Source organism: Panthera tigris, chromosome B2 (genome assembly GCF_018350195.1).
Source record: "Panthera tigris isolate Pti1 chromosome B2, P.tigris_Pti1_mat1.1, whole genome shotgun sequence".
NCBI lineage: Eukaryota > Metazoa > Chordata > Mammalia > Carnivora > Felidae > Panthera > Panthera tigris.
Window position 1 is genome coordinate 4,471,216 of NC_056664.1, and position 27,084 is coordinate 4,498,299.

Here is a 27,084-nt window from a genome sequence, read left to right on the forward strand (position 1 = left end):
CAGGGAATTGCAAAGGACCCAGAATCACTACACAACTTTGATAAAGAAGAACCATCTTGGAGGACTGACACCCTCTGAGCGAGTCTTACTATAGAGCTATAGTAATCAAGACCGTGTGGCAGTGGCACAAAGACAGACCAACAGACCAGAGGGGTGGGATTCAGAGTCCAGAAACAGACCAACACTTACATGAACAACAAAAGTGAAAGCCAGTTCAGTGCAGAAATAACGATCTTTCAGACAAGCGAATATCCTACAGGTAGGATGAAAGAAAGGAAAGAAGGAAGGAAGGAAGGAAGGAAGGAAGGAAGGAAGGGAGGAAGGGAGGAAGGGAGGAAGGAAAGAAAGAAGGAATGAATGAGAAAGAAAGAAAGAAAGAAAGAAAGAAAGAAAGAAAGAAAGAGAAAGAGCAAGAAGGAAAGAAAGAAAAAGAAGGAAGGGAGGAAGGAAGGAAGGGAGGGAGGAAGGGAGGAAGGAAGGAAGGAAGGAAGGAAGGAAGGAAGGAGAAAGAAAGGAAGGAAGGAGAAAGAAAGGAAGGAAGGAGAAAGAAAGAAAGAGAAAAAAAGAAAAAGAAAGCAAGAAGGAAAGAAAGAAAAGAAGAAAGGAAAGAAAGAAAGAAAGAAAGAAAGAAAGAAAGAAAGAAAGAGAAAAAGAAAGAAAAAAGAGAAAGAAAGCAAGAAGGAAAGAAAGAAAAGAAAGGAAAGAAAGAAAGAGAAAAAAAGAAAAAGAAAGCAAGAAGGAAGGAAGGAAGGAAGGAAGGAAAGAAAGAAAGAGAAAAAAAGAAAGAAAGAGGAAGAAAGAAAGGTCGGTCTATATGTTGCTTTATATACAGAAACTATCTCAAAGTGGACCATAGACCTAAATGTATAACATAAAGCTATAACACTTCCAAAAAACATGGAACATTCTGTGACCTCGGTTTGAGCAAAGACTTATTCAATGACACCAGCACAATCCATAAAAGAGAATACTGGCAAATTGGGCATCATCAAAATTTAAAACTTGTGCCCTTTGAAAAGTACTGCAAAGAAAATGAAACGCCAGGGCTCAGACTAAGAAAAAATATGTATAAATCAGGTATCTGATAAGGGATGTGTATTCAGAATGCAGAAAAGGAATCTTCATCAGAAAACAAACAACTCAATTTTAAAAGACGGCCAAACATTTAAACGGACACTGGGACAGGAAGACGGATGATGGGCAAACGGGCAGATCAAAAGATGTTCAGTATCTGTAGGCGTTAGAAAAACGTAAGTTAAAACTACGATCCGAAAGCACCACGTACTTTCCGGAATGGCGAAAATGAAACACACGGACCGTGCCAGGGCCAGGAGGGGGTGGAGGGGCTGGAAGTCCCACGCTCTGTCGGTGACACTGTCAAATGGCGCAGCCACCTTGGGAAACAGTTCAGCAGCTTCTTAGAAAGGGAAACAGGCACCCAGCCTCCAGTTCGGCCGCCCCGTTCCTAAGTACCTACCCGGGGGGAAGGAAAAGCCTACGCCCAATCAGAGCTGTACGCATAGAGGTTCACGGCAGCTTGACTTGGCCAACGACGTCAACAACCCAACTGTCCCTCACCGGGAGAACGGGGACAGGGCCGCAATACAGCCACACGATGGAACACACTGCAACAATACGAAGGAAGTACGGAGGCACGCAACAAAGTATAATCCATCCCCAAATAATTATACAGGCAGAGAGAAGGTGGTCAATGAAGAGTACACACACTAGGATGCCATTCAGACAAAGTGTTAGAAAATGCGAACTCTTCTCCGGCGGCAAGGGGCAGGTGCCCGCAGACAGGTGGGGGGCGGGGGGCAGGAGTGAGTGTTTATGGGGGGAGGGTACGAGGAGCCCGCGGGGTGAGGACTAAGTCGGCTGTCTTGATTGTGGTTAACGGGTTCCTGGGTACGCATATGTCAGAACTTACCAAATCGTACACTTCAGTTCCCTGCTTATTACTTATTATAGCTCGACAAAGCTGTTTTTAAAAACCTACATTTTATTAGGACCCCAAGAATTCCTAGATCGCTATATTCCCAGAAAGACCTCAGACAGTGCCATATAAGAGCTGTGGGATTTTAACACTAAACCGTGTCGTACAGAATCTCTAAGAACAGTACTCTGACGTTTCCACTGTCAGCTCACATAAAAGCTAATTAGTTCTTCTCAGACCGAGTTACGGAGAAAGCGTTTTCCTTACCAGAACAAAATCCCAGACCCTCCCCACACGGCCCCCTGTGCGATCAATCGTTCAGAAACTTCCATTTTCCCCCGTCTTGTTTTTCTACGTCATCTCAAGAGAATCTCAACACCGGAACCAAAACAGGGGGTTCCCGGTTTCGGGAACTCGAGACAGGTCACCGCCGTGCAGTCACGGCGACCAGGGAGCCGTTGTGGCACTCACCTGAGCGGGCCTGCCGCAGCTGACACCATGAATCTCCAAGTAGCTGAAGGTTAACTCGAGCTGCAATTGAAATAAAGACCCGTAATGAATGAGGGGTGCAAAACCTGTAATTCAAGGTACAAATGCTCCAATTAGAAAGTCCAAAAACAAAACAAGGCACTGGACATCTTGTGAAGGCAGGCTGGTTTCAGATCTCCATTTATGAATTAAGACATGACCTTGGGGCACCTGGGTGGCTCAATGAGCGAAGCGTCCGACTCTCGGTTTCAGCTCAGGTCATGATCTCACGGCTCATGGGATCAAGCCCCACGTCGGGCTCTGTGCTGACAGCACAGAGCCTGCTTGGGATTCTTTTTCTCTCTTTCTATCCCCGCCTTCCCTCACTCGTGGTCTCTCTCTCTCTCTCTTACTCTCTCAAAATAAATAAACTTAAAAAAAAAAACAAACAAACAAAAGATATGACCTTGATTTATCCTAATTCAGAATAAGTATTGGTCACTTTACTGAAAGGCTGAAAGGAAGGTCCAAGTCTGACTTTTTAAATTTCATCCAGGGACAAAGTCAAGGGGAAGTTCTCACACTTGCACTCCAGCATTTCTTCACTGGGAAATGAATGTATAAAGCGAGCCATCTAAACATACACTTTTCTCCTAGTTCAAAATTTTGCTTCAGAAAGTCCCATCGAGATAAAGACAACGTTGGTTTTCTTTTCCCTCTAAACCCTTTCCCCTCTGGGTTATACTCCCTCTACCGTCTCTCATAGAAATTCATATTTTGAGCGGACTTAGAAAAACACAGTATGTAGGAATTTTAAACCACGGTTCAATGAAACACACAGAGTTGAGTCAAAATCTACGTCTCTCTGTGCGCAGATAAACAATGATTTATTTCCTTCCCAAGTAACAGGTGACCCTTTCTCTCTTCTCCTGTAACCAGCATTTCTTTTTTCTTCAATATATCTCCAGTCCCACATTTTTCCTATTTTTCCTGGACAACAGGAAAAATCTCTCCCCCCCGTTTTGCAGCCTTCCATCTGACTACGGCAGTCGCACGGCACCCGATGACAGGACTGCATTAGATCCGTTTGCTTGACCTCTTCCCCTTAAAACCAGAAATGCCAGGGGGGGAAGCATCCGCCCATAACCAAGCCCACAAGACCCTGAGTTCTGCCCCCTGGTGCCGTACCATACCTTATTGCATCTGGCAGGATGAACCTGAGAACACAGAACCCCTGAATCTCCCGTTAAATGTCTTGACGTACGGTGTTGAGGACCAGAGGTAGAAAAGGTATTCTTTCATTATTCACTCAGTCAACCAACAGACGTGAATGGAAGACCTGCTATGTGCCAGGATTGGAACTGGAAAGAGGAACGAGACATTTCTCTTGTCCTCCAAGAGTCAAATGTGGCATTGGAGGCACATTTGAAACATTCTATTCAGAGGGCACCTGGGTGGCTCAGTCAGTTGAGCATCCAAGTCAATTTCGGCTCAGGTCATCATCTCGCGGTTCGTGAGATCGAGCCCTGAGTTGGGCTCTGTGCTGACAGCATGGAGCCTGCTTAAGATTCTCTCTCCCTCTCTCTCTCTGTTGCACGTGTGCACCTACATTTCCCCTCCCTAAAATACCTACATACACACATTCTATTCGAGTACAAGTCTTCTTACCTATAATTATCAGGATCGATACTTGGTTGGGTTTTGAAAAGTCATTTCAAGCAGGGAATGATTTTCTAAAAAGTACACACACCTACCTTCAGTTATTTCAAATTAAAACTTATAAACATCGTCTCATTTCCTAGCCTTCGATACAACATTCAAGTTTCTTCCTGGGGTAAAGCCCACTGGCTGGTGCTATAATGGCATTTCCTCTGGGGGCCACACCCTTAAATGTAGGGTACCCAACGTCCACTTCAAGTCTCAGTCAGTTAAGCGTCCAACTTGGGCTCAGGTCATGACCTCACAATTCATGGGTTCGAGCCCCACGCCTGGCTCTGTGCTGACAGTGCAGAGCCCGCTTCAGATTCTTTCTCCCTCTCTCTCTGCCCTCCCCGACTCACACTTTCTCTCCCTTCCAAAATAAGAGAGTAAATAATTAAAAAATAAAAAAATAAATTAAACTAAATTAAATTAAATTAAATTAAATTTTAAAATGGCGAGAGAACTTGAAGACACTGGCAAAGCAATCTGAAGGCATACATTTGCTGAATTGTTATCTGCTCCCCATCACCCCAGCCTTTAACCATTGTCTGGTCCTTACCAAGACCCTAATTTTTTTTTTTTTTTAATAATTCACCTTTATCAATACTCAGTATTTCACAGATGCTCTCTCCTTTTGCAGCCTTTTTCATTACTATGTGAAACATCTTTAATTAAATAAACTTACTATGGTAACCCTAAGCAAGAATAGGTTTAGAAGCAAACCACCTTGGCTCGGTGGGAGCCTGGCACCCTGGCATCTCCTGGCACCCTGGCGTCTCCTCCAGCTGGAGGGAGCAGGTGTGAACAGGTGCACTCCCTCACAAGCCAGCAGACATAAAGTGCAGCTGGCCTCGGTCGGCACCACCTGGGATGGCCCGGGCAGCTTTGATCAGCTCGGCCGAGTGAGGTCAATTGAGATGTTCCCGCCGCCCCCAAAGGACTGTCACCCGGAGAAGCTACATGTCAGGGAGCCAGGAAAGCATGGAGATGGTTCCGCGAAGCCCGGAGGAATGACTTCAAGGGTGTCAAGCAAAGAAGGGGTAAAACGGGGACTCCCGGCCAAAGAAAAAGGATTTGCAACGGCACGGAGGCACGCGAAGAGCGAGGACAAGGCGGAAACAACAAGGAGAGCCTGTAGGGTCCCCAATCCCTATGTGAGGACAAGCTGCGTCCAGGATTCGGCAAGCGTCCCGCCAACGACACCTAACAGTGAGGACGCCGTGTCTAGGACGTACTGGGAGACGCAACAAGGCTCAGATCACTGTCTCCAAGCTGGTCCTCACAGCGTAACAGTGCCTCACCTCGCCCACCCCACCCAGCCCACCCCGCACAGTGTGAGGAATGGCACCCAGCAGCGGGCGGGAGGAGCCGGGACGCGTGTGAGACAGAACCACACAGGTTAGCCCCTGGGTAGACAGGAGGAAGGAGTTGGCATGGCCTATCAGCAGCCTCCACCACTCACCTCCCCCAGCCCCAGAGCAAGTCCCCTCCCACAGCCAATAAGCAAACGTACAAGTGATCACGTGACCACGCGACTGCCCTGCAGGACCGCCCCCCACTCCATGGGCAGCAGCTCAAGCCACGCCCACACACCTTTCCCGCCTGTTGCCTTCTCCCCTGCTCCCCAAAGCCCTCTCCTAAACAGCCTGGCTCCCCAAAGCCCTCCCCCAAATACCCCGGCTCCCCAAAGCCCTCCTCCCCACACCCTGCTCCCCAAAGCCCTCCTCCAACTACCCCCACTCCCCAAAGCATAGCCCCTACGCCCCCGCTCCCCAAAGCCCTCCTCCAACCACCCCCACTCCCCAAAGCACCCCACTCCACACCCCTCTCCCCATAGCACTTCTCCTAGCACCCCTGCTTCCCAAAGCACTCCCCCCCAAACCCCTATACCCCAAAACAGCCCCCACAGCCCTGCCCCCCAAAGCACTGTGCTCTTCCGTACCGCTAAGCACTGACCAGGAGACCCCTTCATCTGCCTGGTTCACGTGGGGCAATCCTTCAACCCAGCTTCTCTGAGGGTCTGTCCGTGATCTGACAATGACCCAACTCCCATCCCCGAAAGCAGAGCTGGGGCTATCTCGGGTGATAGCAAAGTTTTATTTCTTCATTGAGGTACCTGCTTTGTGATTCATTTCTATTTTGTCCACTTGACTGCTTATGTGGTACATTTCACAGAAAGACAAAAGAAAACAAATGTCTGATCGGCCCCCAGAGAGAAGAGATCTATGTCATAACCAGTACCTATTATGCAGCACTGTTCTGAATGTAATTATTTCCCCAGAAAGTTAATGTCACTGACATAGGTTTTGCTTCTCAGCCCAGGCCACTTCCTGGGGCACCAGAAACCAGCCTTGTCTAAGGGGGAGTCCTCAACACACATCACTTTGGACGAAAAACTGCTTTTCTGTATTTGCGATGCGGACAATATCAGACAAAGTTGTGTCCACTGAAGAGGGAGTGTGTGTGTGTGTGTGTGTGTGTGTGTTGGAGGAGATGCATCGCCACTTACCTTGGTGGGGATTCGTGCCGTCACGAGGAAGGCTCGGCATGACGTAAGCACCTGCAGAATAGGAAGACAGCATCAGTATAAGTACCACCAAGTGGGACTGATGGGTTTGGGCTTTACCCACAGGACAGAATGGCACAGGAGCCTCGAGAGGCCACGGGGCTGGGTTCCTGGCCTGTAAGAAGAATCGGTGAATCAGGACAGCCTCCTGGCCACGTAGAACTCGTTTTCCTCAAGAGTCACCGCGTGAAGGTCCACACTGAACAAATCACTTGTGAAATCTCAAGATGAGCAGTCCAATCAACAGCCCAAGGGACCAAGAGATTACTTCTGCTGAGTGAGCGCGACAGGTCTCTGGGATGTTAACACACAGAGACCCTGCATACAGTCGTGAGCCCCGCCCCCCCCCCCCATATCAGCAGCAGACTGAATGAAGAAGCCTAGGGCTCTGTGACACCTTCCTCACCACCGCCACCCACATTTGCCCGCTTCCACTCCCTGTGCACGAGCGGAGAACATTCACACAGTGCACAGACAGCGTATCAGGGGATGCTTCCAAGGTGTCCCCAGCTGTGTTTCTCAGCTGGGCCTCCCCCAGTCCTCGAGAGAACATTTATGGAGGTTTCGATTCCAATACTCCACTAAGAACATCTATGCAGTCCACAGGGCCCCACATGCTTCTAGGACCCCTCTTAGCCAGCAGGAGCCCTTGTGAATACAAAGAGGTTGGAAATGGTTTGAACTCATCCCCGGAGCAGGGATCCCAGTCCACAACCGCCAAGGTCAGAATATGGTGCCACTCTGCAGCTTGGAGGCCTGGGCAGGCCCCAGGGCCTTTGCACTGAAGAAAGGAGTCTCCAGTACTTAAGTTCTGATGGGAGGACTGGCTTCTTCATTTCTCAAAGAACTTCCTCATCGCTAAATTTATTATTTACAACACAGCCCACACATTTCTCTCTTCCAGGGGTTCTTGTAGGAGCAATCCCCGGTCTCTTCGAGAATCTTCGGCCCACAAAATTCTCTGCACAGGGCCAGATCACAGAGCTCACGTGCCAGAAAGGACTCAGCATCACCTGGTCAATGACCGGAAACCCCGCTGCTTACCACCATCTCCGCTTCCAATCTGAGAGCAGGTTCCACAGAAACTCGTCTTTGCTGGGTTCACGCCAGAGCTGGAGACGGAAGCTGGAGCTCCGGACCCCCCGTCGAGAATCTTTTCAGACGAGCAAGAAGCTCAACGGCACAAGCCCCAGACAGCAACATGCAACCTTTTCAGTATTTCGATAAACGTATCAAGCTCCGTGAACGTTCCTTCCAACAGACGTTGGTCCCACGACACCCAGGATCACGTTAGAAGGACAGGAGCAACCACGGCCAATACTGCCGGGTACGCTGTTCTAACAGGCTTGTGCGCCCCATCTCCTTGAGTCCTCTCAGCACCCTAAGAGCTAGCCTGGACACCGTTATCACCCCCATTGTAAGAAGAGGAGACTAAGACGCACAGAGATGATGGAACTCGCCCGGGTGACCCAGCAAGCGGGTGGCCGAGCTGAGACTCGAACCTAGCACGCTCTGGGTCCAGAGACCGGGCTGCTAATTCCTTACGCGGACTCTCGAAACTCCAGGACCCAGTTCCAGGTGGTCCTCACCCATGCAAACACGGAGGAGCCACAGAGCTTTAAAGTCGGAAGGAAGCAGAGAGGTAAGAGCGCCATCAACAGGATGAGGGATGTTGGAGGTGCTGAGGAAAAGAGCCAGTCCCTACTGGTCTGCCTGCCTGTCCGTGCGTCTGTCTTCTAGGTGCCTCCCTGATCCCGTCTGTGCAGCTCTCAGTCTGTCTGCGTCCCTCCCCTCCCCTCACTCCTCGCTCCGCTGTGGCTGCCACTGTCCCCAGCACACTCCCCTCCCCCCTTTCTCACCCTCTCCTCCTCCTCCAGCACCCGCCCCTGCCTCAGCTCCGCCCTCACTTCCCGGGGCTTCCCAGATGCTAATCTGCTAATCGGTGAGCCTGCAATTTATTCAAGCCTACTGCCAAGCAGCAGACGCCAACCACGGAAGGAACACCGCATTCTGGAAGGATAGTTCATCTGTAACACAGTCACAGAGAAACTTGCACAGAACGCGAATAAAGGTGACAAGGCACCTTTGACATGGCGAAACAAGGAACGCATGGGTAATTACAAGGCCCCCTGTGGGGATCTAATTCAGAAGTCTCAGAGACCGGTCTCCCACAAGCATCCCAACCACTGATGTGAGCACGAGGTGCGGGCCGGCCTTCCGCCCTTCTGTAAGTGGTGTACTTTGGGGACTAAAGTCTCCCACAAGCGGCCAAGGTATCACATGACCTGCCTGCCCTCTCCTGACCAGCCCCTTCCGGATCAGTCAGCACAGGGCGCTTCTAGGGGCCACTGGGAGAGTATTAACTGGGTCACTACTTTGTAAGTTTATTTATTTATTTTGAGAGAGAGAGAGAAAGCACGCATGGGGAAGGGGCAGAGAGAGAGGGTCCCAAGCAGGCTCCACGCTGTCAGTGCAGAGCCCAACATGGGGCTTGAACCCACAAACCATGAGATCATGACCTGAGCCGAAATCAAGAGTCGGATGCTCAACCGACGGAGCCACCCGGGTGCCCCGGGGTCAGTACATTTCTTTAAAAGAGAGGGAAAGAAACTCAGAATGTTCGTGTGCATCCACCTTTTGAATGACGAGCAATCAATCTCTTGGCCACAGGTAGACATACGAGGTTTTCACGATCACTTCTGCCTCCCCTCAGGCAAAAACCCCGTTCGCGATCTGCGGTCCTATGTGCCAACTCGCCTTCTTGAAAAATAGTTTCTGAGTACGCAGCGTCCTCCGGAATTTGGACACAGCCCAAAAGAATTTGTTTGAAAAGAGACGCATCCACGTGGGAGCCCAGGCTTTGAAGGAAGCAGCTTTGTGCCGCCTGGTCCCCATTTCTGGTGGTCACCTAGGGTCTCCGGAGGCATGAGGACCCGTCTTAGAAAGTTTGGGAAGGGAGGGGATGGAGTGGGTGAAATCCTCCAAAGCTGACCCAGCCTTTCCCGAGACTATGCCCACTTGTAAGCACAAGAGTGTAGCAGTCATTTGAAACAAGAGTGAAAAACTACACGCACTGCTCCTCCCAGAATCGTGCCTCTTGCTCCGTTGGTGCAAACTGGGCCAGTAAATGGGGCTACGCTCATGCTGGAATCCCCAAAGAACTCAGTCTCCTAGCTTTCCTACTTGGCTCCAAGAGGGTCCTGGGGTGTGCGGCCTTGGAGGTCTTACGGGCACACATACGGCTTCTAGCAGCTGAGGGGCGATCACACAGGAAAACCCCCCTTCGATTTATCCTATAATAAGCACCACCTCGGTGCTGAGGTCACCAGCATCTTGTTCGCAGGGTGACCAAAATCTTCCCATTTGCCCAAGACGTTTCTGGGCTTAAGCACGGACAATCCCAGGGTCCCAGAAACCCAGGACTCCTGCTCACCCTCCTTGCAGGGGTTTGGAATCAGGAAGGCGGATTTAAAGTCTGGCTACACCACTCACTAGCTGCCTAACCCTGACAGAGTCAGTCGAATGCCCGATGCCTCAGTTTCCCCCTCTGTAAAACAAGAAGAATATTCCTCTGCAGGACAAATACTGTCGTTTTAAAGTAAGATACAAGTGTAGATAAAGCCCGAGCCCAGCACCGAGGAGGTCTCAGTCAAATACCAGCTCTTCTATCGTTATAGCGGGTGGGAACACGTCTTCAATTTAGGTGCCCAAATTAGGACGAAGTAATCACACTTACTGATTTTCAAATGATAGCTTCTGGCATCAGAAGGAGCCCACCAGGGTTCCAAGACGTCATCTAGGCTGAAATTTTCAGTTCAGTATATTTTCTTGCAAAAAAAAAAAAAAAAAAAGCGAGGGGGTGGGGGGATCCGAAGAAGCATTTGTGCTTCACCAAGGAACCTCAGTCACTAAGGGCAAGCTATTACCCCTGCCCCCCTCCTCCGGGAGGCCCATTCTTCCACAGAGGTCTTAGCATGCAAACCACATTTTCAACCTCCATAATGCATTTCCTCTCCCTTTCATTGAAATGCAGGCAGCAGCCTGGTTCCCTCTGAGGCTTCTGGGTTCAACTTTTAACTTCAACATTTCACTTGGAAACACTTATAAAACTCCTCCCCACCGCGGAGACTCACAGCTTAGCAGAGAAGCCTAAATTTTCTTATGGAAATGATAATGAGGTCGACTACAGAACCCTCTCACTGCTTGCAATGCACGCTTATTAAAAACTGAAATAAATACCCGTTTCATCCTCTTTAATAACTCCATTTGCCTACAGCCTACCGCTGCACAGGCAATCCATAAACCCATCCCTCCTCAATCCACTCTCTCGTGCAGATTACCAAGAATGCCCCTCCTTTAAGATTGGGCTCCACATGGCAAACATTCAAAAACTGGTCTCGCACCCCCAGAGTACTCTCTAATTTGCAAGCAAATGAAATGATGAAGGCCATTTAATACATTTACCCTCTTCCAGAGGCTCCAAGTGAATCACAGACAAGACCTCATTCATCCAAGATACACACTTCAGGGAGAAAGAGGGGCAGGTGGCAAGGACCATCATCACCACTGTGGAGGTGCTGAGAGTCTTGTGAAAGACCGCCCAGAAAGTTGAGCTAAAATAAAAAGTCTCTCCCGGCCCCGAGCCTCTTAACGTCCACTGTGCACAGCCATGGGGCCCGTCACCCTCCCCGGCCAAAGCAAGAGGACACTTCACCCAAAAGGAATACAAACAATACATCCTTTTCATGCAACTTCTGGCCCCAAATCCCTTATAAAACTGGATCGCCATACTTTCCAGTATCTGTCTCTCTCTGTCATTAATAGATGTTCCCTGACAAGGCAGTAGAGTCTAGTACGGGATCTGAAAACTACAGCCTGTGGGCCAAATCCAGCACCCTACCCATTTTTATGAATAAAGCTTTATTGGGACACAGCCACACCATTTGTTTAACGTATTGTCTCTGGCTGCTTTCACGCTACAAAGGCAGAGCTGAATAGAAGCAACAGAGATTTTTACGGCACACAACACCTAAAATACTTACTATCTGATCCTATACGGAAAACGTTTGCCAACCCCTGGCCTCGCGGTTTAACGGAGAAACTCTGGGGCCGGGTTGTGTGCATTTCAGTCCAAGCTTCACTGCTTACTATCTGTGTGACTTAGGCAAATGACTTAACCTTCTCCGTGGCTCAGTTTCCTCTTCTGTAAAATGGGGGCAGCGATCGTACCGCCACCCACGAAGCCGTTGAGGGTTAAACGGGCTCATCATTTAGCGCTCAGAGGAGTACTGGCAGATGTAAGAGCTACGATAGCATGTTATTATTTGTATGTTGACATTATGATGACACTACAAATGCCCATGACAGTATTAAACTAAGACAGTTACCCACACTTAGCCTGGATTTAGCTCAACTAGCCAAGCGACTAACAGAACGAGTCGCGATCTTCGCGGACGTAAACGTACCCGAACTGAGAACAAGGGCATTGGAACAGGTCCCCGTGTCACCTTCCTATCTCGGGGTCCGTGACTGAGGCCCCTGCTCCAGGACCCCGCTCCTCTTGGGTCTGTGTAGACGACTGGGAATGCCAAGTCCCCACTAAATGTTTGCAAAGAAGAATGAATTCCTTCTTGGGGCCCTACTCCCTGGAATGACAGATGTTCCATCAACAGGGGAGCAAGGCTTTTGTTCTCTAACACCTGGGCAAACCCATTTCTTTGTCACCTGGTTATTTGTGCCATTGTGCAGAAATGGAGTGTTTTCACACAGCTCGTCAGACAATCGCTTCCTTCCCTCTGCCGCCCCACGACCGCAAGCTGTAGGGCATTATCAAAGCATGAAAGAAAACAGAGTTAATGCTTCCCCACAGATGAACGTGTGGCTGCTTCAAAACATCAATTCTCCTTAATGTCACTCCCTATCACATCTTCTTCTCAAAGCGCCAGCTGACACAAATCTCTGGAATGGGCCACACTGATTCTATGAGGACACATTTTTCAAGGCAGAATGATCCCCTAGAAAAGGGGCCACCTCCTCGGCTATGAGTAAGAGTCTGATACCCCTCAGGGTGCCGGGGGGCTCGTGTCAGGCCCTGGGGTGTGGAGGGTTCCTGCCCAGAGCTCTCGGCCCCCGGTGGGCGGTGAACTGGGGGCTCCCAGGTCTGCCTGTGGCATGTGCACTTAGGAAGGGATCAGCCACCGGTGTCCTCGCTATGTTCTAGATGAACTCACCAATGGTAAAGACACAGTCGTGCGAGGAGCACAGAAAACATGCCAGGTGGAGGTAAAGCTCATACGAACCCAATGAATTCACAAAACTTCTCCTGCTTCCCCAGTACAGGCCCAGCCAGCCTCTCCTTGACCATGAGAGTCACTAGAACCCAAGTGTAGCTACAAGTCACAGAGCTACAAGAGTCCTGGGGAAGGATGCATCCAATTCCTTTATTTTACAAAAGGGGAAGCAGACCAGGAAGGGTTAAATGGCTGAATGATCGATCAGCATCCAGGAGAGTTCCTCTGTGTTCCAAGTGACAGAACGTTAAGCACAAATATAGTTTTTAACGGACAGCTCTCATAATCCTCCCCCCCCAAAAAAAAAACCTCCCCAAAAATACAGTAAAGCAAGAAAACACTCAGAGCTCAAGAGGGACAGAAAGCAGACGGTCCCTCTGGCTGCCCTTACCGGGTGGATGGACTTTTCTTCCATGCGTGACCCCTCTCAAAATTCAAACCCCAGGGATGGGGACCTCCCAGGCATGGCATCCAACAGAGACCACAAAGAGTCGCTTGAAAGAAAAGACCAGTGACAAAGAGTGCTGGATCCAGAGGCAGTGAGCCCGGGTGTGAATTCCCGCTAGACCTCTTCCTACCAGCTTCCTACCTGACCGTCGGCAGGTTACTTACCTCTCTCTGCCCCTCCTCTGCGCACGCTTTCTCTCTCTCTCAAAATAAATAAACATTAACAAAAAATTAAGACCTAAGAGGCAGGCGCAAAGTTGGTAGAGACGAAGCCAAGCCCAGCTGTCCTGCCAGGAAGAGCCAAGCCCAGATGGGCATCCCCTGGGCTCAGCTTCCTTCACAACACCTCACACTCCAGGAAGCAGAGCCAGCCCAGGGGAGAGCACCCCCAGGGTAACTGCAGCCTCCCAGGGAATTAGAAGAGAATTTGCATTCCTGCATGGAAACCTGATACAGAGGAGGAATGGACTTGGGACCCGGGCCACTGTGAATTCACTTGAACGCTCTCCCACTTACTAATTACCAGTCCCTCCGAACCTTATTCTTCTAACCTGGAAAATGGGTAGAGCACCGCGCCTGCAGGAGAGTCGTGAGGCCTCCAAAGTAGTTGTGAAACGCCAGCACTCTCTTAGACACGCTTAACCTCCTTCACACCTGAGGCCAACGCCTGGCCCAAACTCTCCACGCCCCCTTCCTGCACGCCTGTCCTCGGGGGTCACTCACGCACCCATTTGCTTCAGGGCACTGGGCTCCGGAGAGGCAGCGCCCACGTGGAGTCCGCACTCCAGGCGCCCAGAACAGCTCGCGGAGAGTAAGCGTTAGCGAGCCTCGCCGTCACGTGTCCTGAGTGACTCAGGTGGCCCTCTCGTTCCTTGACCTTCCGGTCTGCTCAGTCACTTCCAGGCCATGGTACCCATTGCCTAAAGCCGTGCCACCTCTGGATTTCTAATTCGGGCCGCCCTCTAGAATGACAACCTGCCAGCTTCTCCTCAAAGTGCGACCCGCGGGGCCCAGGGCCTGGCATCACACGGGAGCTTGTTCAAAGGCAGAGACTGAGGTCCCGTCCCACGCTCGCTGCATCGCATCTGCATTTACTAAGATTCCCCGGGTGACTTCGGGGCACATCACAGCTCGCCAAGCACCCATATCTCTCCCCCCACCCAGCTACCCCACTGGGTTCCTAACCCCGGCCTGCGGGGCCCCTGAGCATCCCACAGCCTCTCTTCCCATCAGCCCCGGCCCCTTGACCCCACCGAAACCGCACTGAAACCTTGTGCCACCGCCCACACCTTCCTGGTGCCTTCATTCCGCCCACAGACAGAGACCTCAACTCTGGATGAACCCCCCGGCGGCTGGTCCCGCCACCCAGTCCGCACGCTGACCCCACTTCCTGCAGCTGTGGACACGCTGTGCCTCCGGCTCCACTGCGAAAACAGAACTGATCAGACGGCGTCGCCGAGGACATCCCACTGCAAACCTACACGCCGGCACCTGCCCGCCCTCCTCCTCGGCCTCCGAAGAGCCGGAAGGAAAGCCCCATCCCTCCACCGGGGCTCCCGACGACCCCCCACCGACCTGTGCTGGGACCTGCCCGTGCCTAACATCCACGGACAGGGCGCCCGGCTGGCTCAGTCTGCTAGGCCTCCAACTTCGGCTCAGGTCACCATCTCGCGGTTCGTGGGTTCGAGCCCCGCGTGGGGCTCTGGGCTGACAGCTCAGAGCCTGGAGCCTGCCTCGGATTCTGGGTCTCCCTCTCTCTCTGCCCCTCCCCTGCTCGTGCTCTGTCTCTCCGTCTCTCAAAAATAAATGAACGTTAAAAAAACTTTAAAGCCCACAGACAGAAGTATGTAGAGCGAGAAGGAGACCGTGGACCCTACACCCCTCGGCTAACTCCCTCCCTCTGCTGAGCCCAACTTCTCAGTCAAGGGTCTGCACCCGATGTCTTCCTCTTCCGGCCCCCAAGTCCCCTCTGCTGTTCAAACTGGGCTTCTGTCCCCAGAGCCCCGCGGGAACTGCTCCTGCTGAGGTCCCGAAACCTGTCTGTGACACCAGTCTGCAGCGACACCCAGCATATGGTCTCCAGCATATGCTCACTAGATTACTCCTCAGCACGGGCACAGCCTGATGCCTGGGCTTCTCTTTACCCCTCTCAGGTCACGGCCAGCTGTGTGCCCGCTCCCGCTGCCTGCCTCCCATGGTCTCCCACGACCACGCTCATCCCCGGCCGCGTCACACCCGGACCTCTCTGGGGTCAGATCTACCCATCCCGCCCCACCTGGATGCCCCTCCGACCGGAGAGCTCAGCACATCCTCCCCTACACTTGTGGTCTTCCTTCCAGGATCTGCTCCCCGTCCGGCAGTCTGCACGCAGGGGTGCGCCCGGCCAGCCACAGTTCCCCAGCCGGAGCCCCCGGCATCGCCGCCTTTCGTCCCTACTCATCCTTCGCCCAGTTCAATGCCGTCCAAACGTCCCGTAACCCGTTCACTTCTGTCCATCTCCGCCGCGCGGACTCTGCTCAGGCCGCCAGCATCGTGCTCCTGTTCCAGGAGCGCCGGCCTCCTAACACTCTCGCCCCAGCCACTGCCTGTGTCGGGTCCCGGATGCTCAGGGACCCACGTGTTACCGTATCCCCTCTCTGGGTGGCCCTGCAGGAAGACGCTGGTCCCTGCCTCCACCTGGGCGTCACCTGACTGCCTCTGCTCCCCATCTAGCCACGCTGGCCTTCCGCTGGCCTCCCGAGGGGGCGGTCCCACCACCCCCCCTGCTCCAGATGCTCCTGCCCCGACCCCCTCCTTTCTCTACCTCCACCTTGTTCGCACCTACTCACCCTTCGGATCCCAACCCTTTAAAGGACTTCCCGAAGGAAGTTCATTCTACCCTCAGAAAGGTCTCCCTGTCACATGCTCTCACAGTGGTGCCACATTCCCTACCAACACCTGTCACAGCTTTAATTATTGCTCAGATTACACACTCTTGGGGCACCCGGGTGGCTCAGTCGGTTGGGCGTCCGACTTCGGCTCAGGTCACGATCTTATACTTCCTGGGTTCGAGCCCAGCGTCGGGCTCTGTGCTGACGGCTCAGAGCCTAGAACTTGCTTCAGATTCCTCATCTCCCTCTCTCTCTGCCCTTCCCCTGCTCGCACGCTGTCTCTCCCTGTCTCAAAAATAAATAAATGTTAAAAAAAAAATTCAAATTACACACTCTCACCAGCCCCACCAGACTGTGAGGGGCCTGGGAGCAGGGACCACATCTGTCCTATTCACAGCCACATTTCCCAGTGCCTGGCGCAAAGCAGGGGTTCAAGTATCTGCTGAGTAATGACGGCAGGAAGCACAGCCCTCCCCCACCCCCTCTCCGGATGGGAAAATTCAGGAGTTTAGGAGGCAAAAGGCTGCTGCTACAGTCTATAAAACTGGTTCTAAAAATTCACGTCTGCCTCTTTATTCCTGCGCCCGGTCACGTAACTGACACATCCTTCCCATTGAACCGTCATATCCTGGAAGGAAAGTACCTGAAAACCTGTTGTCTGCATTTCACCTCGACCCATTTCAAACACATCTGCTAGTTCATTCCCAACTTACCTGTCAAAACAAAGACAAGCAAGAAGAGAGAAGCTCGCAGTGGAACAGTTTAGAAGCGCCGACATCCTGCCTCCCGCCTACTGTGTTCAAAGAACTTCTTCACTCACTAATTCGCCGCAGACAGTGGGTTCCAGATCTGATAACCACCCCCTCCCCCCGGCAGGCGGGGAGTGTCAGCACCTCCAGCAACGGAGGCAGGGTAAGCAAAATCCGCTTTCATAAATGACTTCAGCTCTCCCATGGCTTTCTGGATCTTGAGTCTGCCCTTGATCGGATGCCAACAAGGCAACAGAGTTCGAGCCACTAAACCAAACAATTTAGAAAGAGTGGGTCGGGGGACTGTTGAGGCAGACTTTATACAAAACACACAAGTAACCTCATGTTATTATTTTAGTGACAATTAATAGAAAATTTAAACATAAGGGAACCTATCTTCTAAAGCAAAGGCATAGAGGGGCGCCTGGGTGGCTCAGTCGGTTAAGCGACTAACTTCGGCTCAGGTCACGATGTCGCAGTCTGTGAGTTCAAGCCCCACGTTGGGCTCTGTGCTGACAGCTCAGAGCCTGGAGCCTGCTTCAGATTCTGTGTCTCCCTCTCTCTCACTCCCACTCACGCTCTCTCTCTCTCAAAAATAAATAAAAAATTTTAAAATTAAAAAAAAAAATAATAGAGGCACCTGGGTGGCTCAGTTGGTTCAGTGTCCAACTCTTGATTTCAGCTCAGGTCATGATCTCACAGATCGTGACTTCGAGCCCCTCGACAGGCTCTGTGCTGACTATATGGAACCTGCTTGAGATTCTCTCTCTCTCTCTCTCTCTCTCTCTCTCTTTCTCTGTCTCTGTCTCAAAATAAATAAACATTAAAAAAAAAAACCCAAGGCATAATCAAAGGTCAAGTCAAAGAGAGGAAACTTTTTCCTTCTTTAAATAAAAAAAAAATAGCTTGTTTTTCTTTCTTGAAATTTCAGATCAAATGAGATTTGCTTTTGGAGAAGTGCAGGCTCAGCAGACACAGAGGCATCACCCATCTATGAAAGAACCCCACGCAGCATTTTGCCAAACGGCTCAGAGTTTCAGGATAAAGCGAAACCCCGGGGACGGAGCCTTTCCAGCCAAAATCAGCTTTGGCACAAAAGCAGGAAGTGAGAAGTCCACGTGCTCAGGCACAAACACCTGCCACCCGGCCACCACTTCCACAGCAAGCCCAGGCTCTGTGAGCAGCGCCGCGGCCCCCGGGCCTCGGGGAGGACGAGCAAACCGTAAGTGCCCCCCAGCCTCACTGCTCCCGGCCACTCCCGAGCTCTCCCCCGTCCCCCCTGTGCCAGGAACAGGTAGGGCGCCCCAGTCTGGCATCACCACTTGGCGGCGTGGGGAAGGGCCTCCCCGTCTTATTTCCAAAACTCATCAACTCCCCCCCACCCTCAAGGCAGCAAACCACGGTCAAGGCCCACGCACGTGGCCCCTGCCACCTTAGAACAGACACAGAGCAGCGGCAGCCCGGCCCCCAAAGCCAGGGCGTCCTCTTCCGCCTCGTGCCGGGGGGCTGGCGTGCCCGCACAGGGCTGGCTGCTCTGCGGACGGGCCCGCCACCGTCCCAGTCCCTCGTCCTCCCCCTTCCCCCAGTGGTCCACGTCCGGCCCCCGGGGCCCCGGTTCAAACGCCCCCCGTGCGGCCCCTCAAGAGCGGGAAGGAGGGGGACTGATGCACTTTTAGAGCAAGCCGGAAAGCAGAGCCTGAAACCAGAGTAAGCCCAGGGAGGAAGGGGTGAGGCAGGCTCACGCTGCAAGATGCGTGTTTGGGTTTCTGTTGCGAAACGAATTTCCATTATGTTAGCACTCCTCGCTTCCAGAAAACAGATTTCTCTTGTAAATGCACCACCCGATCCCATTCTGTGTGTGTGTGTGTGTGTTTGTGTGTGTAGCATTTACCATGATTATCGTTAACTACTGGAGTATTTTTTTCACTCATTCCTGAAACAATTGTCGAGTGCCTACCTTGTACGAGATGCCAAGATCAAAAAGGCAGAAAGCCCTGCCTTCAGGCAGCTTCTATTGCACTGAGAGGGAGCAGACTATACAGAAATAAATGTGTAAAACATAGGGACAGAACGCCAGATGACGATAAGCATCATGGAGAAAAAGACAGGAAAGGGAACAGAGATTGCCGTGTGGGGACTGGGGAGTGGGGGTGGCAGGTGGCATTTGTAAACAGTTTGGTGACACCTCCTTCTGAAGTGACAGAGAATAGGTCTAGAGGAAGTGAAGCGATGAGCCACATTGTTGTCTCCCGCAAGAGTGGTCCAGGCACGGGGCGCCTGGGTGGCTCAGTCGGTTAAGCATCCGACTTTGGCTCAGGTCATGATCTCGTGGTTCGTGGGTTCGAGCCCCGCGTCGGGCTCTGTGCTGACCGCTCAAACGCTGGAGCCTGCTTCGGATTCTGTGTCTCCTCCTCTCTCTGCCCCTCCCCTGCTCATGCTCTGTCTCTGTCTCTCAATTATAAACGTTAAAAAAATTTTAAAACAAATTTGGGTGAGGGGCGCCTGGGTGGCTCAGCTGGCTGAGCGTCCGACTTTGGCTCAGGTCATGATCTCACGGTCCGTGAGTTTGAGCCCCGCATCGGGCTCTGTGCTGACAGCTCAGGGCCTGGAGCCTGCTTTGGATTCTGTGTCTCCCTCTCTCTCTGCCCCTCCCCTGCTCATTCTCTCTCAAAATTAAATAAATATTTTAAAAATTTAAAAAAAAAACAAAAAGAGTAGTCCAGGCAGAGGAAACAGCAAAAGCAAAGGCCCTGAGGCGAGAATATGCCTACGGGAGAAGAAGGATAAAGAGCCCACTGTGCCCTGCAGAGAGTAAGCATGCGTGAGGTCAGAGGGGTAACAAGGAGGGGTGAGGGGCCACGAGAGCTGAGAGGCCTTGCAGGCCACCACCACATGTTATCTTTTACTTGGAATAGAAACCACTGGAGGGTTTGGAGCACAAGACCAACATGACCAGACACTGAAAGTGAGCTCTCTGACTTCTATGTCGAGAAGAGACGGGGAAGCGAGTAAGAGGGCCAGAGGGGAGGCAGGAAACCCGGTCAGGATGCGACTGCAGGAAATCACGAGGGATGATCGTGGTTGGGACCACCACTCCCTGGGAGTGGTGGCTGACAAGTGGCTGGATTCTGAACATCCTTTGATGGTAGAGCCCAAGTGGACTTGTGGATAAGTGAAATTGGAATATAAGGGGTTAGTTACTTTGCTAAAGGTAAGAGTTCGGTTTATACCCATGAAATAATTACATAACAACTCGGGGCGGTCCATGACGAAGTGACTACTAGATTGGTCCAGGTAATACGTTACCTAGTAAAGAAAAAAATATTTACGGAAGACGTGCAACTGGGGAGCCAAGAACTGGTTCCAGGATTTTCCAAGTAGAGAAACGAATCCATGATGTTTTGGAGTGAGCTGTGCCTTCTTCAATAATTTCAAGCGTACAGTTAAAATGGAATAACATTAAGCCAAAGATTCTATTTGAATTCTAAAACACAGCTTCGGGAAGGAGGAGGATGGGGATGTTTTTCTGCCATTGCTCACGGCTTCTCTAAGATAGCTCACGCTGTCTCATAGAACCTTCTAGAAATGCTTTACATGTGGCCTCTCCAACACAGTAACCACGTGTGGCTGCTAAGCACTTAAAATGTGACTAATGTGACTGAGTCACTGAAATTTTATGCAATTCTCATTAATTTTAAATAAAATAGCTACTTGTGGCTAGTGGCCATACGGATTAGCTACATCGCTGAAGAAAAAAAAAATCACTCTACATCCATAAACTATACGTTACACTTTTTCCCTTGTGATTAAATTAAAAGGATATGTACAACTCCGATTTGTAAGATCGTACTTTTCATTATGCCCCAGAGCGAGCGTCTACTTCTACTTCTGCACATATTTGAAAACAAACAGTGAACGGCTTGCTCTTCACAGTTTCCAAACATAATTTCTTAGTTTTTGTTTGCAATTCTTTAATATCTTCTAGGCCATCACTCTGTCAATGACATTCAAAATGAGATCTCCCCCCCCCCCCCCGCCCCGAAGCATATTCAATGCGGGCATTTCAAAGGCCACAGAAAAATAAAGACAGGACGTTCTTATTATAACTGAACTACTACTCTCCCGCCCTCGGATCGAGGCACTTGACGGCATCCGTCAGCCCATTCTTCCTCCCAAGATCACAGTGGGGAGGGAAGGGGCTGCTGTGAGTTAACACCATTTTTCAGATGACGAAATCAAGGCAGAGAGAGATTAACGGCAGTCCTAAATTTTACAGTGTAAATCTTTTTTTTTTTAAGTTTTTATTTATTTATCTTGAGAGTGGGGGGAAGGGAGAGAGAGAGAGCGAGAGAGAAGATCCATCCCAAGCAGGCTCCATACTGTCTGCACGGAACCCGATGGGGGGCTTGAACGCATGACAGTGAGATCACGACCTGAGCTGAAATCAAGACTCAGATGCTTCCCTGAGCCGCCCAGGAGCCCCTTACAGTGTATCTTTATAGGTTGGTTGGGAAAGGAGACCAAGAATTGGGAAGACATATAACAGGGAAAGCAGTTGGGGGAGGGAAAGAAAACAAAACAAAAAAAAAACTAGACACAAATCCTTCGTTCCCAAATCCTAGTTGAGCTGGCAGAACCGTTCTGGAAAATGCCGTCTACACGAGCACAGTACTGCTCTTGGAGCCGTGTCTCAGACCTTCCACGTGCCCCAACAAGGCCCCCCGAGGTCTGGCCAGAGCCTGGCCCCCCATCTGGACGGTGACAGCCACGCACCGGCTAGGCTGGGGCTCGATGAGCGAGGTGGCCCCCGCGCATGTGAGGGGGTTCCCTTATCCGCCAGCAAACAGACCCAAATGACAGGGCCACATTCCTGACTAATCTCCTCAGCCAACAGCTGGAGAATGAGCTCTCAGTTAATCTTGCTTTTGAAACACTCACGCTAACCCCCAGTGATACCACTAAACTGCAGGGCCCAGGAGATTAACATGGCAATTCAATCAGTTTAGAGCTGACCTTCGAAGCTGTCAGTGAAATTCCTTCATTTTGAGAATGAGGAAACGAAGTCCCAGGAACACTGATACTTTCAAAAGAACGCAATTCTGTTCATTTTCCAAGCCAGCAAGCCTGAGTGCCCGCGTTACCCAAAACTGACCGATGGTGCCGTGTCTCTTTACCTTTTAACTACGGTGTGTTTCTAGAAACTATAGGATTAGAGAATCACTGACTTTATATATACGTGTATGTGTGTGCATATACGTGAAATACTGCATGACGAACCATAGGACGCTGTTATATTTATGGAACACAATTATATATATACATTACACATATAATTTAATACAGTGTAATTTCCCCCATAGGAAGGACATTAAAATCCGTGACGACATCCCTCAACACTATTAAATCAGAGCTGAGGCCCAACAACATAAAAGCAAAGATAAAAACCAACATGAGCCGTTAAGATAATTTAAAATTGAGTACGTGTCGGTTCCTGTGAACGAGGCAAAAATATACCAATTATATTTGGGGCCAAGAGTATAGTCGCTATTTGGGAAATGTATAAAATGAGAACCGTATCATCAATTGTGGAATTCATGCTTCTTGCAAATTTAGAAGGGCTTCCTAAGGATGGCTCAGTCAGCGTGGTCTTTGAAAACGCATTCTGGGCAAGTCTGAGCTGCTGGGCTCTGTTAGTGAGCAGGCACATTTAACCACTGCCCAACCTGAGCGATAACTCAACATGCCATACACAGGCGGGGGCATTTTACACGCCGCCTGAGGACGACGACGATGCAGTTTTCTTTTTTCTCTTTCATGTTTATTTATTTTTGAGAGAGAGTGAGAGAGCGCGCACGCACACGGGAGGGGCAGAGAGAGAGGGAGAGACAGAATCTCAAGCAGCTTCTGTGCTATCAGCAAAGAGCCTGATGCGGGGCTCGAACTCACGAACCGAGAGATCGAGACCTGAGCCCAAGTCAAGAGTCGGACGCTCAACTGACTGAGACCCCCAGGCGCCAGCTGCGTGGGGATTTTAAGGGACAGACAGAGAGGAAGAGAGGAACGGAAACGGGAGCTGCAGGGACGTTCCGCGGACGTTGTGCAAGCCGACCACTGTCGCAGACGTAACGGAGGGCCGAAGGTGCGGTGCTTCTCAGGACGCCCCCGCCGCGGGCTAACCGGGTCTTGGGCAAATCACCTGGTCCCCACCCCCGCCCTGGCCTCCCCTCCCCGGCTGTAAGTGGACACAGAGCTGTATCTAGTCCTAACAAGTGTGGAGATTTAACGAGAGGATGTGGGTGAAAAAGCTCCTTGGCACGGAGCCCAGCCGACGACGACAATGTCGCACACTGGCTGGCTGATGACAGTAAGGGTCACGGTTCAAACGGGAGCAGTGGCTGTCTCAAAGGCAGGACTAAATATTGAATTCCCTTGTCCCACCAATAAATCAACTGAAATCAGAAGTGAAACATCCTCCAGGCAGAATGGGATGTTCGAGCTCTCGAACAAAGTGCATGAAGGACCCTCCCAGAACAGGGTCCGTCCAGACCACCTCTTCACGGTTCGTTAGTACCATTCTCAAATTTCGAAAGTTAACAGAATGTGCGTTCTCTACTCATTGGAAGCCAGCTCCTTAGGCCGCCCGAATGTTCGAGGGCTGGTTCGATACCTGAGTCGGTACCTGTGACATGACTACAAACCTCTGCCCGTCTACAGTGCTTTCCAGGAACCTGACTCACACCCCGTCAACACACACACACACACACACACACACACACACACCGTCCCCCCTCAGAAGGCCCCTGGGGTCCCCTATCGGCCTCCCTGGCCAGAGGGACTCTGCAGCAGACCGACACCCACACTCCAGCAGACGGGAAGCCGGGACCGTTCGTGAGCAGGTACACTCGGAACGAATACCCAGCCGGGAGACCCAGGCCCTTCTCCAGCCTCGAGCGCCGGCCTCGCGTCCTGAGCTGTTCAAAGAACTATCAGAGGCATGCCTTCTCTCCACACGCCCCTTCCCAGTCCTCCTCCTCTGATACGCTGCCTGTGAGGAGGGAAGCGAGGCAGGGACACATTTCTGAAGTCCGCCATCAGCCAGGAACGGGGAGGCACGTACCTTACCGCGCTCGAGCCGGTGACAAAGGTACCATCGCGCTCAGGCTGCAGGTGAGGAAACCAAGACCTACTTGCCCCGACGACCCGGACCGGAGTGGGACTCTGAACCCGCATCCCTCCGTTTCTAAACCCACGTGCCCGCCAGCAGCCAACGGGGCGAGCCTCCCACGGCCGACCCCTCCAGCCACCACCCCAGACCAAGCTGCGGGGCTCACGCCACCGATCACCTGATTTGTTCCTCAAAGTCTCCTCATGTCGAGCAACAATTTGTACGCGCCTCCAAGGGCCTGTCCGCGTCATGTTTCCCTCAGCGCACTGTCCGGCGGGAAAGAGAGACAACTGCCTGGTGTAAATCTTCCCTCTCGTCACCAGGATGCAGCAAGCCCGGGTCCTCCGCTTGTGATCGACACAGAAAGGGGCCCCGGCAACATGGAGCTTTCAGTAAGAAGCCTCTGTCCACGAAGCAACAGCCTAGTCAGTAATTAAAAGACGCACCGGTCTATCATCCCAAGCACTTCACCTGAACTCAAATCAAAGGCCCGGCTGATACTTCCTATGTGAGGAGATCTTGGGGGGGGAGGAGAGAAATCACCTTAACACATAAGCCGACCATTTCACTATTTGTGAGTTTTCGTGACGAAAGATGCTCCTTTGCCACTGGGTCATCAAAGCAGCACATACCGTGGCTGGGAATTCTAAGCACAAACAAATGAATCACCCCTACTTGAGAACTCGCGGAGGTCCTGATTATGAGTATCGCTGGCTCTTGCCATTGGAGACACAAAGTCCCACGCGTATCAGAATAAGATCGGGGGCGCCTGGGGGGATCAGTCGGTTGGGTGTCCGACTTCGGCTCAGGTCACGATCTCGCGGTTCACAAGTTCGAGCCCCGCGTCGGGCTGTGTGCTGACAGCTCAGAGCCTGGAGCCTGCTTCAGATTCTGTGTCTCCCTCTCTCTCTGCCCCTCCCCTGCTCACGCTCTGTCTCCCTCTCTCTCTCTCTCAAAAATAAACATTAAAAAAATTTTTTTAAAGAGTATCATTGTTTTGTTCGTTGATTTGTACACAGTTCTTCCTCCAGAGACTCCCCTCTTGCAGTAACCCAGCATTTGGAGACGGGACCTCTTTTCTGACCGCTTACAAAATATACCTCCCCACCCCCATTCTTCTATCATCCAAGTGTCCGCTAAACGACAGCAGCAGGAAATAAACCTGAACCCAGCACAGGAATCTGGATGGCTTGGGTCAATGGCGGCAGACGGAGCGTGGGAGGTTAGCAGTTACAGCAAGGGGGGCGCGTTGAGCGTGGTCTGGGGCAGACGAGGAGTTTGAGGAGGCAGAGGGCGAGCGATGGAATCGGCAGTGGTCACCGCCAACCACAGAAAGGGTGGTTTCCACGCGCGCTTTCGCCACTGGCTGTCACGGAGGCACCGGCCATCGCGGTGCACGTGGAGAGGTCATTTCTCGGCGGGCTGTGCTTTTGCGTCAAGTGCACAGCGTGGTGGTATTTGCTGGGCTGCTCAGGGAGTTGCTGAGCGAAGGGCGGAAGGACGAAGGACGTCTGGGTTAAGGGCGGCTGCACGGCTGGCTTTTCTGGAGCCTCCCTTCCCTAGGCACTCTCTCTCTTTTCCACCAAAAGCGTTCTCAGGCCTAACCTCACTCGGCTGTGGTCCTCCCGGAGGGGCCCTGAAATGTGCATCTTAGCTTTAGGCGCCTCAGACTAGGCACACGTACCGGCTTCAAACCCACACACCCACGCGGGAGCACGACACAGAAACGCGTCCACACCCTCCCAGGGAGACGCGCTACGTGGCTGGGCACGTGGCCCTCCATCGAGGTCATATTTTGTACTTTTTGCTGGTAAACCGCGACAAAAATGTTGAAAAAGTTTAAAAAGGAAAAAATACTGAAAGAACAACGTATTTTTCGTTTTAATGATACGATGCCTTGGGAGATGGAATGAGACACATTTGGCCCTAAATCACCTAAGAACTACCATTAATCAGAATGCATTTTATGGTTGGGGCGCCTGGGTGGTTCAGTCAGTTAAGCATCCAACTCTTGGCTTCAGCTCGTCCTGATCTCACAGTCGTGGGATCGAGCCCCACGTCACGTTCCTCAGAGAGCGTGGAGCCTGCTGCAGATTCTCTCTCTCCCTCTCTCCTACTCATGCTCTTTCTCTCTCTCAATTGCTCTATCAAAAAAAAAAATTAAAAAGAATTTTTCTTATTTTTTTTAATGTTTTATTTATTTTTGAGGGAGGGGCAGAGAGAGAGGAAGACACAGAATCCGAAACAGGCTCCAGGCTCCGAGCCATCAGCACAGAGCCCGATGCGGGGCTCGAACTCACCAACCGCAAGATCATGACCTGGGACAAAGTCAGACGCTTTGTCTGAGTCACCCGGGAGCCCCATTAAAAAGAATTTTTTAAAAAAGAATATATTTTGTGGTTACAGTAAATAATCCTCAATACCTTTCCCCCAAACTACTTGCTGCTAAGGCAAAAGGAAATAAATCGGCAAATGATAAGACGCTCGCTCCCAAAGAGTTGATGTTTGTTTGCCAGAGTCACTTAGCTTGTCACAAACGCCCTAAAAAAGCAACTGTTTTCTGCAGCAAAATTAGGTACGTAATATCACTTTTCTTCACGGAAACTCTTCATTTCTAACTATTCCAGTAAAACCATTTATATTATAGCATCAGTTCGTGAGAGGAGATCCGCAGAAACCCAGCTCTGGGCACACTGGCTGCCACAGTAGCGGCTTCAGTCAAACGCGGAGGTTATGTTTCGTACGCACAAGCGGTCCCTCGGCATCTCCTTTCTATTAGTTCTACAGTCTAAAAAAAAAAAAAAACAAAAAACAAAAACGAAAAACCTCACCTAACCAGAGTGATTACCAGTTCTCTGACTTTGCCCCTCACCAGCTGTGGGATACCGAGCA

At 51.2% G+C, this 27,084-nt stretch overlaps 2 protein-coding genes across 12 annotated transcripts in view; one reads left to right on the forward strand and one right to left on the reverse strand.

Moving 5' to 3' along the window:
* The window catches only part of CARMIL1 (capping protein regulator and myosin 1 linker 1), a 310,110-nt gene that overhangs the window by 189,671 nt on the left and 93,355 nt on the right, over positions 1-27,084 (reverse strand). For 7 of the 11 annotated variants that reach the window (XM_042985575.1, XM_042985582.1, XM_042985577.1 and 4 more), the window contains exons 3-4: positions 6,615-6,665; positions 2,408-2,467 (exon numbers count right to left, since the gene is read on the reverse strand). In XM_042985575.1, coding sequence (XP_042841509.1) covers positions 2,408-2,467; positions 6,615-6,665 — 111 coding nt within the window. Of the gene's footprint in view, positions 1-2,407; positions 2,468-4,072; positions 4,122-4,158; positions 4,257-4,700; positions 4,826-6,614; positions 6,666-16,991; positions 17,155-27,084 lie in introns of those variants that run through there. The other 4 variants (XM_042985578.1, XM_042985580.1, XM_042985579.1 and 1 more) reach the window with 4 other exon arrangements.
* LOC102967256 (cytidine monophosphate-N-acetylneuraminic acid hydroxylase) overlaps positions 5,404-27,084 on the forward strand; it is a 334,461-nt gene continuing 312,780 nt past the window's right edge. The window contains exons 1-3 of the mRNA XM_042985584.1: positions 5,404-5,503; positions 6,738-8,313; positions 17,959-18,249. The gene's annotated coding sequence lies outside the window, so the exon portion shown is untranslated. The remainder of the gene's footprint in view (positions 5,504-6,737; positions 8,314-17,958; positions 18,250-27,084) is intronic.